This window comes from Antedon mediterranea, chromosome 2 (assembly GCF_964355755.1).
Source record: "Antedon mediterranea chromosome 2, ecAntMedi1.1, whole genome shotgun sequence".
Classification (NCBI taxonomy): Eukaryota; Metazoa; Echinodermata; class Crinoidea; order Comatulida; family Antedonidae; genus Antedon; species Antedon mediterranea.
This window is the reverse complement of record NC_092671.1, coordinates 33,655,555-33,669,733: the sequence shown is the minus strand read 5'-3', so window position 1 is coordinate 33,669,733 and position 14,179 is coordinate 33,655,555. Positions and strand designations below refer to the sequence as shown.

The following is a 14,179-nucleotide window of genomic DNA, read 5'->3' as shown; positions in this document are numbered from 1 at the left end:
TCACTCATGCTCCTAAGTACAGCATTCATTATATGACTCATGCTGGTTCCCCTACTACCACCACATAATTACTTATGCTGGTTCATAAACTACCCCCACATGCGGCGGTGTTTTATCACTCATGCTCTTAAGTACATCATTCATTATATGACTCATGCTGGTTCCCATACTACCACCACATAATTACTTATGCTAGTTCATTAACTACCCCCACATACGGCGGTGTTTTATCACTCATGCTCCTAAGTACAGCATTAATTATATGACTCATGCTAGTTCCCCTACTACCACCACATAATGACTTATGCTGGTTCATAAACTACCCCCACATACGGCGGTGTTTTATCACTCATGCTCTTAAGTACAGCATTCATTATATGACTCATGCTGGTTCCCCTACTACCACCACATAATTACTTATGCTGGTTCATTAACTACCCCCACATACGGCGGTGTTTTATCTCTCATGCTCTTAAGTACAGCATTCATTATATGATTTTCTTACAGATACACCATGTCAGGACGGAAAAGAACTAACAAGAGGTAAAAAATACGGCACCAAAAAATAACCGTGCCAGTACCTGAACTTGACATAAATAAAGAATTAAAGGACATGAGGCATATCGTCAAAACCCTGGTAACTTCTGTGGTTGAGATTAATGTCGGTAAGCCGAACCTACCGGCAGCTCTCTTCCTCAAACCCCTACCTTGTCAAAAAATTCATCGAGCTGCACAATCTGCTCGACTTCAACAGCGCAGCGGAAGCTTTGACGCTAACGTTCACTGGTACCTTTGAACTTGTGCCTAAGCCCAAATGCCGCATCTTAAACGAATACAACTGGCACTAGGCCTTTCACGACTTTGCCACAATTTTATTTAAGTAAATACATGCAGGACATCTTAAATTATTTTAAGTATATTAAATACCTCATGCGCAGGTTATATGACTCATGCTGGTCCCTCTACTATCACCCCATACGGCGGTGTCTTATCACCCTCCTCTAAGTACAGTATTTCATTAAATGACTCATGCTGGTTCATTCACTACCCCAATGCTGACTCTTTGTTTCCAATCTTTTATTCACTCCTTTAACATGGTTGCAGGGCCCTTTTCCACTGCAACTTGATGATATCTGTCCACACACATTTTTTTTTCCGTCTTAATTGCACAAAGATTTTCTTACAGATACAACATGTCAGGACGGAAAAGAACTAACAAGAGGTAAAAAATACGGCACCAAAAAATAACCATGCCAGTACCTGAACTTGACATAAATAAAGAATTAAAGGACATGAGGCATATCGTCGAAACCCTGGTAACTTCTGTGGTTGAGATTAATGTCGGTAAGCCAAACCTACCGGCAGCTCTCTTCCTCAAACCCCTACCGTGTCAAAAAATTCATCGAGCTGCACAATCTGCTCGACTTCAACAGCGCAGCGGAAACTTTGACGCTAACGTTCACTGGTACCTTTGAACTTGTGCCTAAGCCCAAATGCCGCATCTTAAACGAATACAACTGGCACTAGGCCTTTCACGACTTTGCCACAATTTCATTTAAGTAAATACATGCAGGACATCTTAAATTATTTTAAGTATATTAAATACCTCATGCGCAGTCATCCAAATTAATGGTACTTTTACGACTGATAATTTCGAATGGCTAGGGAGTACACACTTTGCTCTTGGTCATTGGTTTGAGCCGACCTCCTCCATAAACTAGACGCAACGAGCTAACCATAAACCTCTAAAACATCCAACCGTGGAGCGTCCACTCGGCTTCTGTATCTCCTACCATAACATATTCAATAGATGTGTCCAGACAAACTGTCAGTACCGCCACTCGTTTTTCAGTGCTCGGGATCCCAATAATTCCGACTAGAATAAGCGCACTCCTATCTGGTTAAAAACACCACGCTTACTTAACCCAATGTTTCGCTCATGGCTTCTACCTTACATGGGGCTGCTTTTACAGCAAATAACTCCCAAGCTATCATCAACAACCTTCCGGAAATTCCGTACCTGAAAAATTTCGTATCCTCCACAACCTCTCCTATCCCTATGACTCAAACGCTGTCAATCACAACATCCCTGGGTTTTGCATAACAGTTTATTACGAAACAATTGCCAACGCAATAGACATAATTGACATACACAATCACCCAGCATTCATGGCTAAGACGGACACCAGTAACGCATACAGACTAAAGGGTCTTTCACACCTGTTCCGGCACAGTTCCGGTCCGGCGAATCGAACATCAATGTTTTGTTTTCACGCGGCTATGCGCCAATCGATATGCGCGTAGCCGCGTGAAAACGAAACATTGACGTTCGATTGGATTTTCCGGCGCCGAACCGGAACCGTGCCGGGACAGGTGTGAAAGACCCTTAATACATTTACATCCCACTCAATATCACCTCACAGGTTTCACGTGGTTAGGCTAGTATTACTACGATAAAACGCTTCCCCAAGGCGGCGGATCTTCGTGTCAAATATTCAATAAGTTTTCTGACGGAGTGAAATATATCCTTACAAAAAAGTTACAACAGCCCAATTTCACCAACCACCACCATTTCTTTCCTGGGTATTGAACTTGATTTACAGAAAATGTAAGACAGGCTTCCATCTGAGATAATACAATTACGTTACTCCCTTTGAAGTTCAAAACTTCCTCACACACTTCACTCAACTACATTGAGAGCCCTTCAATCTCTTTGAAAAGCTACAATTTGCCACTTGCATACCTTCTGGACTGGCGTTCATAAGAAGGCTTTATGCCCTAACGGCCGGTCTAACTAACCCCTTTTCAACTATTCACCTTTCTGACTCAGCAAAGGAGGATCTCTAAATGTGGGCTGACTTTCTTAGCAAACACAATGGCGTTACCATTTTTCACCCCCACAAAAATTTGACTCGCAGCGTTTACATTTCTCCTCTGATGCCTCAAATACCGCACTTTGTGCGACCTTCCAAAAGTTCTGGATTCAAGGCCGCTGGCCGGAATCTTGAAAAATGTTCGACATCATGGTTCTCAAAATTTACCCCATCTATGTCATGCTTTCGTTTTTTGCAAAACAGCTAGCCAACACCCATGTAGTTTTCCACTGTGATAACCTAGCTGATGTATATGTGCTTAACAAAAAATCGTCATCAAACGAAAAGGTTCAGTTTACAGCCAGGCACATCCCTGGTAAGCAAAACAGGATATGTGACGCTCTTTCTCGTTTTCAGGAAACGGAAGCCATGCTAGAGGAGCACAGTATGAACCGCACACCGCTAAAGATACCAAAGCACTTACAACCAATCTACTTCGGACCACTAAACAACTGAAGATCCTCACACGAGAGATACTGTGGAACTCATTAAGCAAAGGAACCGCTAGTAACTATAAAAGCAAATGGCACCATTTTAACCAATTCAGGAAATCACTAAGCCTTCCGCTACCAGCAACTCCACAGACAATTGTTCTCTATGTAAGTAAGCTGACTAAAAATGCACTGGCGATTTCCACGATTCGAAACTACCTTAGCGCAGTGTCATTCGTGCACAGGGTATCATTTATGGAAGACCCTACCGCAAATCCAGCAGTCAGCATTTTATGCAGAGGAGTAGCGAAACAAAAAACGAACTCTCCATCCAAACCGATCAGACCGCCGGTCACCTCCGACATTCTTGTAACGCTAATTGGACATATGCGAGGTAGCATGAAATCCAAATACGAATTCATCCTCTACAGAGCCTTGTTCATAATATGTTACTTCGCATGCCTCAGAGCCAGTGAAGCAGTAGTCTCCAAGGCCGCAGAACACACACTAATGCTAACTGATATCACAGTACATGCCACTAAAGTGCAAATAAACTTCAACTCTTTCAAACACTCTAAGCGTTCCTCACCTCCTTTCGTCTTGCACCAAAAAATCCGGAAGCCCAATATATGTCCAGTGTCGTCAAGGTCAGGATGCGACCACCGAAGGCAGGCCCGTTCTTCCTGCTTGAAAATGGAACACCAGTAAATAGGAAAATGATTTCCTCGTCGCTTAAACAATTAGCTCGCCATGCTAGTCTGAAACATACACAGTTTAACACCTTCATCAAATCACTTGGACACTCTCACCAAGACATTATGACTTTTGGACGATGGTCGAACTACATAACTTTGTCAAATACAGCATTGTAAACATGGGTGCTGGCTGGTTGGCATATTTCCTAAGCATGACTGGGCATTAAGCGTCAAGCTTAAACAAAGTTTGATACTTATTTTTTCTGTATATCGTTTTACTTTTTTCATTTTTGTTTTCTTTCGGTGACAGCATAGGTTGCACCGCCAATTATAATCATATGTTCAATCGGAGTCAACACGTTGCTCCAGGTAGACTAATAAGTTATTTATATGTTTTCGGTGTCAACATGGTTGCACCGTTTATTAAACTCAATTCTCAAACGCGTACTAAGGCAGGCTAATGGAGATTGTTTCTTTACATTTTTCGGTGTCAACATTTGGTTACACTGCCTACCTAATTAAAATGTTTAAATGTGTACTGGAGTCAACACATGTTGCTCCAGGTAGACTAATGTAGGTGTTTCTATACGTTTTTCGATGTCAATATTTGGTTGCTCCACCTATCAGATTCTAATGGTCAACCGGGTACGGGAGTCAACACATGTTGCTCCAGGTAGACTATGTATATAGTTTCTATACGTTCTGGGTGTCAACATATGTTGCACCAACATCGGAATGGCTTGTCATCGGTTCTACCTGCACTTAATTTGGGCTGCTTCGTTGGCCCCTTCGTTGCCAACTGTGTTGGCCCTTTCAGAGCATCCCAATGCTCCTTTGTTATGTTTTCCTTTTATGTGCATGCTGCAACGATGACTTGCCATTCATATTAAATAACTTTACAACCAATACTTGTTTCCTTGTATTTGTTTATCGGGCTCACATGTGTCAAAATCACGTGATTGCGGGGCGCCCTCGCAATCATCTTTTGACAGCGTAAGCATCTCATCCTCTTCACCTCACGCTGTCAAAAGATTACCACGCCAGTTTTTGTCTAAGTAAAATAATTTTCACTTCCCTCCCTCCACTCCCTCTCTATTTTGTTTTCAATTACGATTTTGAGACATGTAATTTGGCCCTTTCAGAGACTCTCAATGTTCCTTTTTTGTGTTTTCCTTTTATGTGCATGCTGCAACGATGACTTGCCATTCATATTAAATAACTTTACAACCAATACTTGTTTCCTTGTATTTGTTTATCGGGCTCACATGTCTCAAAAATATATCTATAATGCAATTTATATTCTGTTTTTTTTTTAAATAACGCTAATTAAGTTATTATCATATACCTTCTATTATACAGAACCTACTAGACCAGGGCCAGGGCAATACGGTGAACTATATATGACCATTTATTATTCTTTATTGCATTTCAGAGCATGGTAGCAAAATTCGTCGGGATGAAGGTGAGTAGGAATGAAACATTGCAAAATAACAGTAAAAAAAGAACAGTGTTAAAATGTAATAAATTTGCAAACCTACTCCTAAATAGTATACACAATTATCAACATAGCTATGTAGAAATATGACAAATACAGAATGAAGATTATGTATATTGTCAAATGTTTCAAATTAAGTAACGGTTTTTCAATTTACCTTTACAAAGATATTCCCCGTTGGAGGAAGAGGTGGTCGAATAGGTAGCGGAATTGGTAGGTGGGAGAAAGAGCAATACACACTGAAAAAAGTGAATTCATTTCAGTATTTGCTCGATCCATATTTTAAATTGACTTGGAACTAATAATCTATAAATAATGTGTTATTATTAAATAACGTATAAAAGTTAGCGTTATGTTGCAATGCGTTATATTAATAATTAAATGCACCAACTAACTTCCTCCTCCTTAATAATCTGTACAAAACCTTATACTATACAGTATATATTGGCCATAAGCTTATCTTCACGGCCTTAGCTTTAATAACTAAACCCCTAACCCTAAAAACCTATCTCACATAACCTCCTTTTCCAGAACAATCGCCATGTTGCACAACATGGCTGCCTTTAACTTCTATAATGTACTGCATTTCAGGTCATACCAGTGATGACGATCATCTTGATGCAACGTTATTTTTTCATCAGCAACAGACTACATAAAGACCAAACAATTTAATTATAGCATAATTATTATAAAAGAAAATAGAAAACCTCACTTCAGTAACTATTTAAAAGTGGATAACATAATAAAGGAACAAACTAATTATAGGCCATTATTTGGCACCATAACAGAATGTTTAAAAAATGACAGTGAAGTATACATGATCGTGTGTATTCTTGTTTTATTGCATTTCAGAAGAACATGGTAGCAGAATTCGTCGAGATAGGGGTGAGTAGGAATAAAACATTGCAATAAAACAGTCAAAAAGAACAGCGTTAAAATGTAATAAATTTGCAAACCTACTCCTAAATAATATAAATAATTATCGACATAGCTATGTAGAAATGTGACAAATACATAGGAAAACACAATAAAGTCAATGTATATTGTCAAATGTTTCAATTTAGGCAACGTCTTTTTCAATTCTTTACAGAGATATTCCAAGGAAGAGGAGGTCAAAAGGGAGTTAACCGAATTGGTAGGTTGAACAAAGAAAAATACAAACTGAAAAAGTGAATACATTTCAGTATTTGTTCGATCCATATTATGTTTTTTAATGACTTGGAACTAATAATCTATAAGTAATGTGTCCATATTCCTGTTGTAAATAACGCTAACGGTAAGTTAGATTGATTAAAGTATAAAAGTGAGTCATTTTGCAATGCGTTATAATAATAATTAAATGCAATAATTAACTTCCTCCTTCTCCATTTTCAGTATATATACGATTTATTATACAGTACCTGGCCATAAGCCTAGCCTTCTGACATTAGCTTTAGGTAACTAAAAACCAATCTCACATAATCTCCTCCCCCAGAATCATCGTCATGTTGCACAACATGGCTGCCTTTAACTTCCATAATGTACTGAATTTCAGTAAACCTCACTTCAGTAACTATGTAAAAGTGGATGACATATTAAAGGAACAAAATAATTATACGCCATTATTTAGCATAATAACAGAATATTTAAAAAATGACAGTGAAGCATGATCGTGTGTGTTCTTATTTTATTACATTTCAGAGCATGGTAGCAGAATTCGTCGGGATGAAGGTGAGTATGAATAAGACATTGCAATAATGAATTGCAATTGCAATTGTGAATACCTCACTGAACACAAATTTCATGAATATTTTGCATCGGATAAAAACCAAATTTCATTACTACACTTTAATATCCGTAGCATGAATACAAATTTTGACCACCTTTATAATTCTTTTTTATTACATATTGATTCTGCTCCTACAATTGTTGGTCTCACAGAGACTTGGCTATCTGATTTTTTATATAACCTTTACTCACTCCCCGGCTATAATTTGTTAACAAACCCTAGACATGGCGATCAACGTGGAGGTGGTGTAGCAATATACTTGCCTTGTACATTCGATTGCCAAGAATTATCTGAATTACAATTTATGAATGACATATTGGAATCTATATTTGGAGAAATCAGATGTCCTAATAAAAAAAATATTGTCGTTGGAGTCGTGTACAGACCACCACAAAGTAACATATCATTATTTAACACTGACATTGAAAACATTCTCTCACATCAAGCATTAACAAATAAAAATGTGATTATTATGGGTGATTTTAATTTAAATTTACTACATCACGATGAAAATGCACGCATTAGTGAATTTCTAGATACATTAATTTCATTTTCACTTATTCCACTTATTACCAAACCCACACGTGTAACTGTTACAATATATTTAGCAATATCCACCCTTTCCCGGTCTCGGGAATTATTGTATCCGTTATTTGCAAAAACCTCGCTAACGGTTAATCAACATTGTAACTGTCATTGTAATAAGACAATTTACTCTTTGAATCCCCAATCGTTGGCTCACTTTAAAGAACGTTTGGCAAACTCTGATGTGCAATTATTTCTAGATGAAAATGACGTTAACAAGTCTTTTGATGTATTTATGGAAAGACTTAAATTTCTTCAAAATTAATGTTTTAGTCAAAGAAGGGCAAATCGCGTCAGAAGTCGTAAAAAAATCCCTCGTATGTCATGGATATCAAGGTCTATATTAAAATCAATAAATAAGAAGAACAAACTTTTTTATAAATTTAAATTTTCTAAAACACTCGAATGTAAGACGAAATATAACAAATATAAAAATATTCTTACATACTTAATACGTTCTGCTAAAAAAGACTATTTTTTTCGGTCGATTCCAATCCGTATACAATGATATAAGAGGAACGTGGAAAGTGATAAATCCTGTATTTAATCCCGACCAAAGTCGTAAAAAGATCGGAAAATAAAAAATGGTCAAACTATCGATGACAAACAGATCATAGTTGAACACCTCAATGAATATTTCTCAAATATTGGCACTTCCTTAGCACAATCGATTCCAACTACAAACAAAGCTTTTCATAGTTATAAGAATGATTCGAATAAAAACAGTATTTTTTTCGTTCCAATAACTGAAATGGACGTTATTGATAGTGTAAATACCCTTAAGAAAAAAAAGTCCTGGATTAGATGGAATAAGCAATGATTTAATTAAATGCATTATTCCCAACGCCTTTAACTCATATATATAATCTCTCAATATGTAACGGGTGTGTCCCTAAAAGAATGACAATTGCGAAAGTAATTCCTTTATTAAAGAAAGGAAGTCCTCAAGAAGCATCAAATTACCGACCAATTTCACTATTGACATCATTTTCAAAAATTTTAGAAATGCTTGTATATATGCGGACTTTACATTTTTTAAACCAGTGTAATTTTTTTTCAAACATTCAATTTGGATTTATAGAAAAGCACACTACGTCACAAGCCATTTTACACTTCGTTGACATGATTACATCAGCCTTAGATAACCATATGCATAATTGGTATTTTCCTTGATTACTCTAAAGCTTTCGATACAGTTAATCATAAATCTTACTGCATAAATTATCAAACTATGGAATTAGAGGTGTGACTCAAAAATGGTTTAGAAATTACCTTTCTGATAGGCAACAATTTGTATCATTAAATAATTTTGAATCAAGCTGCAGACCTGTTACATGTGGTGTCCCTACGGTTCGATTCTGGGCCCACTTCTCTTCATAATTATGCAAATGATTGCAATAATATATCTAATGTCATGTCGTAAATACTGTTTGCGGATGATTCAAGTCTGTTTTATTCACACGATGATCCAGATAGTCTTTGTGACATCGTTAATCAAGAACTAAAAAAAGTTACTACTTGGATACCATGCAAACAAGCTTTACTAAATATGCTAAAAACCTATTTTATGTTGTTTAGTAACAAATATAGTATGTTATAGATATTATTTTCAACAATGTTCCTATTAATCAAATAACCAACTCAACATTTCGTGGTATATTTAATGATGACAGACTTGACTGGAAAGCCCATGTTAATTACCTTTGCAAATTATTATCAAAACATGTTGGCATGATGCATAAATTGAAATCAATATTTCCTCAAAAAGTATTAAATATTTTATATTCTACTCTTATTTTATCGTACTTAAATTATGGTGTTCTTGCTTGGGAAAATGCTTCAAAATCAACTATTACTAAAATTGTATTAATCCAGAAACGAGCTGTCAGAATTATCTCCAGGGTAACTTTTCGTGCTCACACCCAAGATCTCTTTCAAAAAAATAAAATATTAAAAATTGAGGATCTCTATAGATTTCAATTAACTGCCGGACACTTACCCCTATAATATCCAGTAAATTCACTCAAAATAAACAATACCACACTCACCAAACAAGACAAAAAGATCAGTATCACCTGCCATTTACTAGTCTTAAAATGAATACCCTTGTATACACTGGACCTAAACTCTGGAATTCTCTTCCTGTATTTCTTTAAAAATCTCATAACTGTGCTTTATTTAAACGTCAATTTAAACTATTATTGGTTGAAGGTTCTTTGTAAATTCTTTTATTATTGATTCTTTTATTATTGATATATTTGGATATTTCTTAAATAATTTATATAATCTTTTTTTTACTTGTTTTTTTAGTTTTAAACATGTTAAACTTATGTGTTAGAGAAAAGATATTAGTTAAATTGTTGTTTTTTTTTAGAGTTTCTACTGATTGTGTTATTTTATTTATATTTTATTTATTTTTTTTTTTTGAGGAGCCTATTCACCACAAGCTTTGCTTTCTTTTAGGCTCCTCCACTTTATATTTACATATTTGTAAAGTGAAATAAATAAATGAAATGAAAATTATGTGTTTGCCGAAATTAATAAAATAAAAAAAAATAAATAAATAAAGTATAGACCATTATTTGGCATCATGACAGAAAGACAAGGACAGCTTGGAATGAAATATAACAACAAGTGATCGATTAAAGATTAAGAATGGTAATATGCCTATATGTAACTAAAAAAAAAACCTCTAGATAGCTCTCACTCGCAGGATCCGTCGGGATGATGGTACGTAGGCATAAAGAATCTTTTTTAAGCAGTTGAGCATTCTTTCCATGTGGTAAAATCACCCTATTAAGTAAGTTTACCAATCACAAGCAACTTGAATACTTTTGTGCGTCCAAGCGGGAGCTGATCGTATGCTTGACCAAGTACGACGTGATGGATTGGTTAATCAAAACTCGTACAGCATTGAAGGCGTACAGCACCAGCACCGGTGTACTTACAATTAATTTAAATGTCGTTTTTACCATATGGAAATTATATTAGAGTTACGAATCTTCTCTTGTTGGACTTGTTCTACGCATCCGTACCGTAAATGTTCCAATTACATTAATGATTTTCCCTTTATCCTTACAGAGATGCTTCAATGAAAATTCGAAATTATAGGTAGGTGAAAGAAAGAGTATAAACAATGAAACATAAAATGAAAAAGTGATTTTCCTAAATTCATTTTGGTATTGCTCGATCCATATTAGTATTTTAAAATGATGAAATGGCTATATTTTTACAATAATTATTTGTTCGCAACATTTGCTATGTTAAGCACATCTTGTTATATAACACGCTTCAGTACTTTTATATAAATGTATACCTAAATACATTGTATTTGTAATGTACGAACTGGACAATTTAAAATATTTACCGACCAGAATGTTTCTAAATAAAATAGGACTTGCTGAAGACAGAGTTATGTTTGTCACAACGACGAAAATTTTCATGTTCTAATGTTAGCTATATTAGGCCTTTCCCCAAAAAACATGAAGCATTAAGATTAATAAAAAGATGACTTTATATATAGACCATTTCGCAGTTTTAATAATTTCGCCACTTACATACAAAATAAACAACAAAATAAACCATTAAATTCAACCAAAAAATCAATGACTTCCAGACTTTGGTTTGCTTTAAATTACAGTTGTTTTAGGTAAATATATTTTTTATTTCAATTTTTGGTCAAGAAAGAGAACAAATTAATTACAGTATGTGAAATTAAAATGGCATATTCAAGAGAATAAAACTTTCAATATCACTTTAGGAGTCACTCTGGTATGATGTTAATAAAACAAATAATAAATCAGTCCTATTGTGCAGCTGTAAGTAGAAAGAGTGCAAATGACTATCGCAAGTCATATAGCTACGAGTCAGTTTACTGACAGATGCAGAATTGTGTTTTTAAACCATGTTAAACTAAAGTAAGAAATCGGTAACCAGCATTTACTGATTTATATTACCTCATTATATTTCTGGGTCAATTGGAATTGATTAATTGAATCGAAAGTTTAAAAATGTTTTGGAATGATTGGTGGTTAGGCGGATTAGAGGACCGAGATCTGATCTTTGTAAATGTCACACATTACTGTATACATTATTGATACACTAATTGTTTTTATTTCAGATCATGACAGAATCCGTAGGGAAGAAGGTGATTATAACCAATAGTTATGTTGATAGTATTTATTACACATAAGTATAAACTTAACATAACCAATCATTTTTGTGCTGGTAAAAATGTGTTTAACTTTTCTCTTTTCTACTCCTTGTATCAGGCCCTCGTGGTCCCCCAATAAAGACAAACTTGGAAAGCGGTAAGTCTTTGAATAATATTAAAAAAACACAATATATTAATAATAATATAGTCAAAACAACTTAAAAGTTGGCATCGAAGTAAATATTTTGGTGTTACAGATAAAAGAAAATATAATTAATATCGAATACTTTTACATACACAATTATTCGTCACTCAATCATTAAATTACTAAAGCTTCATTCCCACTTGGACGAAACGCTAGGTCACCACGAGTAAATTATTGACCAATCACGGCACGGTTTATCAACTTAATTTTAAGTGTCGAAGTCAGAAGCGAAGAAACACGTCCCAGTATCACAATAAATAAACATGACGTAGGTTGGTCGTCAGTCATAGCAAATCGAAAGAGGTTATATCTTTTTTGTGTCTACTATATCTTAACATGAAGAGAATATACAAGAATGCATACAAGTTGTCATCAATAATACAATTTTCACAATTTCCATAAACTGTACAGTGTGAATAATTTTAACTATTATATCATTATTGTATGTACATTTTAATCTAATAAATTAGTAATGTTTCACTTGTATTTTTAGATGGTTACTAAGGAGTTGACTTACACTGAATCATCCGCTGTTTAACCAAATCTCTGTTACAAATTGTCTCTCAGTACTTGTTCTGTGTAGTTATACACACCCCTGGCTGAACCACATTAATGTTGGTCTCCTCTGGTTGTAGCAGAGTACAGTAGTTCTTTTAAATTCCTATTCAAATTTGGTCATTTAAAATCCTAAAAAAAAATCAATGGTTTAGGCCTATGTATTTTGGTTTCGGTATATAGCGGTTTTACAGCGGTGTAACTATTTGATCGTCCATGTGTTGTTTATTAAGAGTGTTATTTTATTTGGCAATTAAAATGCTTCTGTAGCTACAATGTATCTGTCTTTATTTTCATATACTGTACTCGCAATTCCTTCATCATTGGTTAAGATTTTCTTATACTGATCATTATTGCATCAAAGAACATTTTATAGGCATATACATGGTTATAAAGCTACATTCACACTTGTTCCGTTTTAGGGAATGGAAGACGTTCAATTGTTGTTATGATTTTCCATTGTTTAACGTTCCCTAAAATGGTGTGAATGTAGCAATGTTGCCGTTTTATAAGTCTTCGTTTTAAAACACCTGGTAAAAGATCATATGGCATAAATTATGAACTGTTTATTGTTCGGTTGTTCATTTCAAAGGCCAGTAACGTAATAGCACGTTGCGACTCCGAAAATCAATCTGTGGTAGAGAACGCCGTCCATACTAAAAATTGAATTTGATTAATGTATAACATGATTTGCATTTTTTAATAATGTGACACTAAAAATAAGAAAATAACTTAAGAAATAAATGTGGATTTTTTTTTTATTTTGAGAAAAATTAACAATGAAAGAGCGACGCCGATTAGCTGGGCCTAGCGTAGCCTGCCAGATCAACGTGTCTGCTGACAAACTCGCCATTTACTCATCAATAATTTTAAAATATGTGTACAGCCAAATCAAAACCAGGCATTTGTCGTAAATGTGACATTTTGAGTTTTAAAGATATTTGTACAGAGCACATAATTTGCTTCAAAATACTGAAAAAATTATTCAATTTGGTCAAGTATTTTTAGAGTTATGATACAATAAGTAAAGAAATACAAGTAAGAATTCATTTTTATTTAGCAGTGAAAAATGCATTCAAAGATCAACAATAGTTCAAACAGGAAGTTTAAATGTGCTGGCAGACAGCGACTCATGTTCACCTTGACAACGCTAACTTCTAGTATACCTATGACTTTGAAATTTAGCACAAATGTAACTAATACATTTTTCTATAATCATTGAAATTTTCAAAGAAATCCAGTAACATTAACATTGTCAAATGAGACTTCAAATAACAACATACGTTAGTAAACTTTTTTTTACTAAACTTATGTTATGTGTGAGGCTTGTAATAACTATAAATAAGTACTATTAATAAAGTGACAATAAAAATACAACACATAGAAATGAACCAAAATTAATGATACACAGACAGTTGA

General features: G+C 34.8%; 1 protein-coding gene across 1 annotated transcript in view; it reads left to right on the top strand.

Moving 5' to 3' along the window:
• The window catches only part of LOC140040848 (uncharacterized), a 59,264-nt gene extending 46,241 nt beyond the window's left edge, over positions 1-13,023 (top strand). Inside the window, exons 7-11 of the mRNA XM_072087090.1 lie at positions 6,585-6,629; positions 7,175-7,204; positions 11,968-11,994; positions 12,119-12,157; positions 12,699-13,023. Coding sequence (XP_071943191.1) covers positions 6,585-6,629; positions 7,175-7,204; positions 11,968-11,994; positions 12,119-12,157; positions 12,699-12,709 — 152 coding nt within the window. The 3' untranslated portion in view covers positions 12,710-13,023. The remainder of the gene's footprint in view (positions 1-6,584; positions 6,630-7,174; positions 7,205-11,967; positions 11,995-12,118; positions 12,158-12,698) is intronic.
• The last annotated feature ends 1,156 nt before the right edge of the window (positions 13,024-14,179 follow it).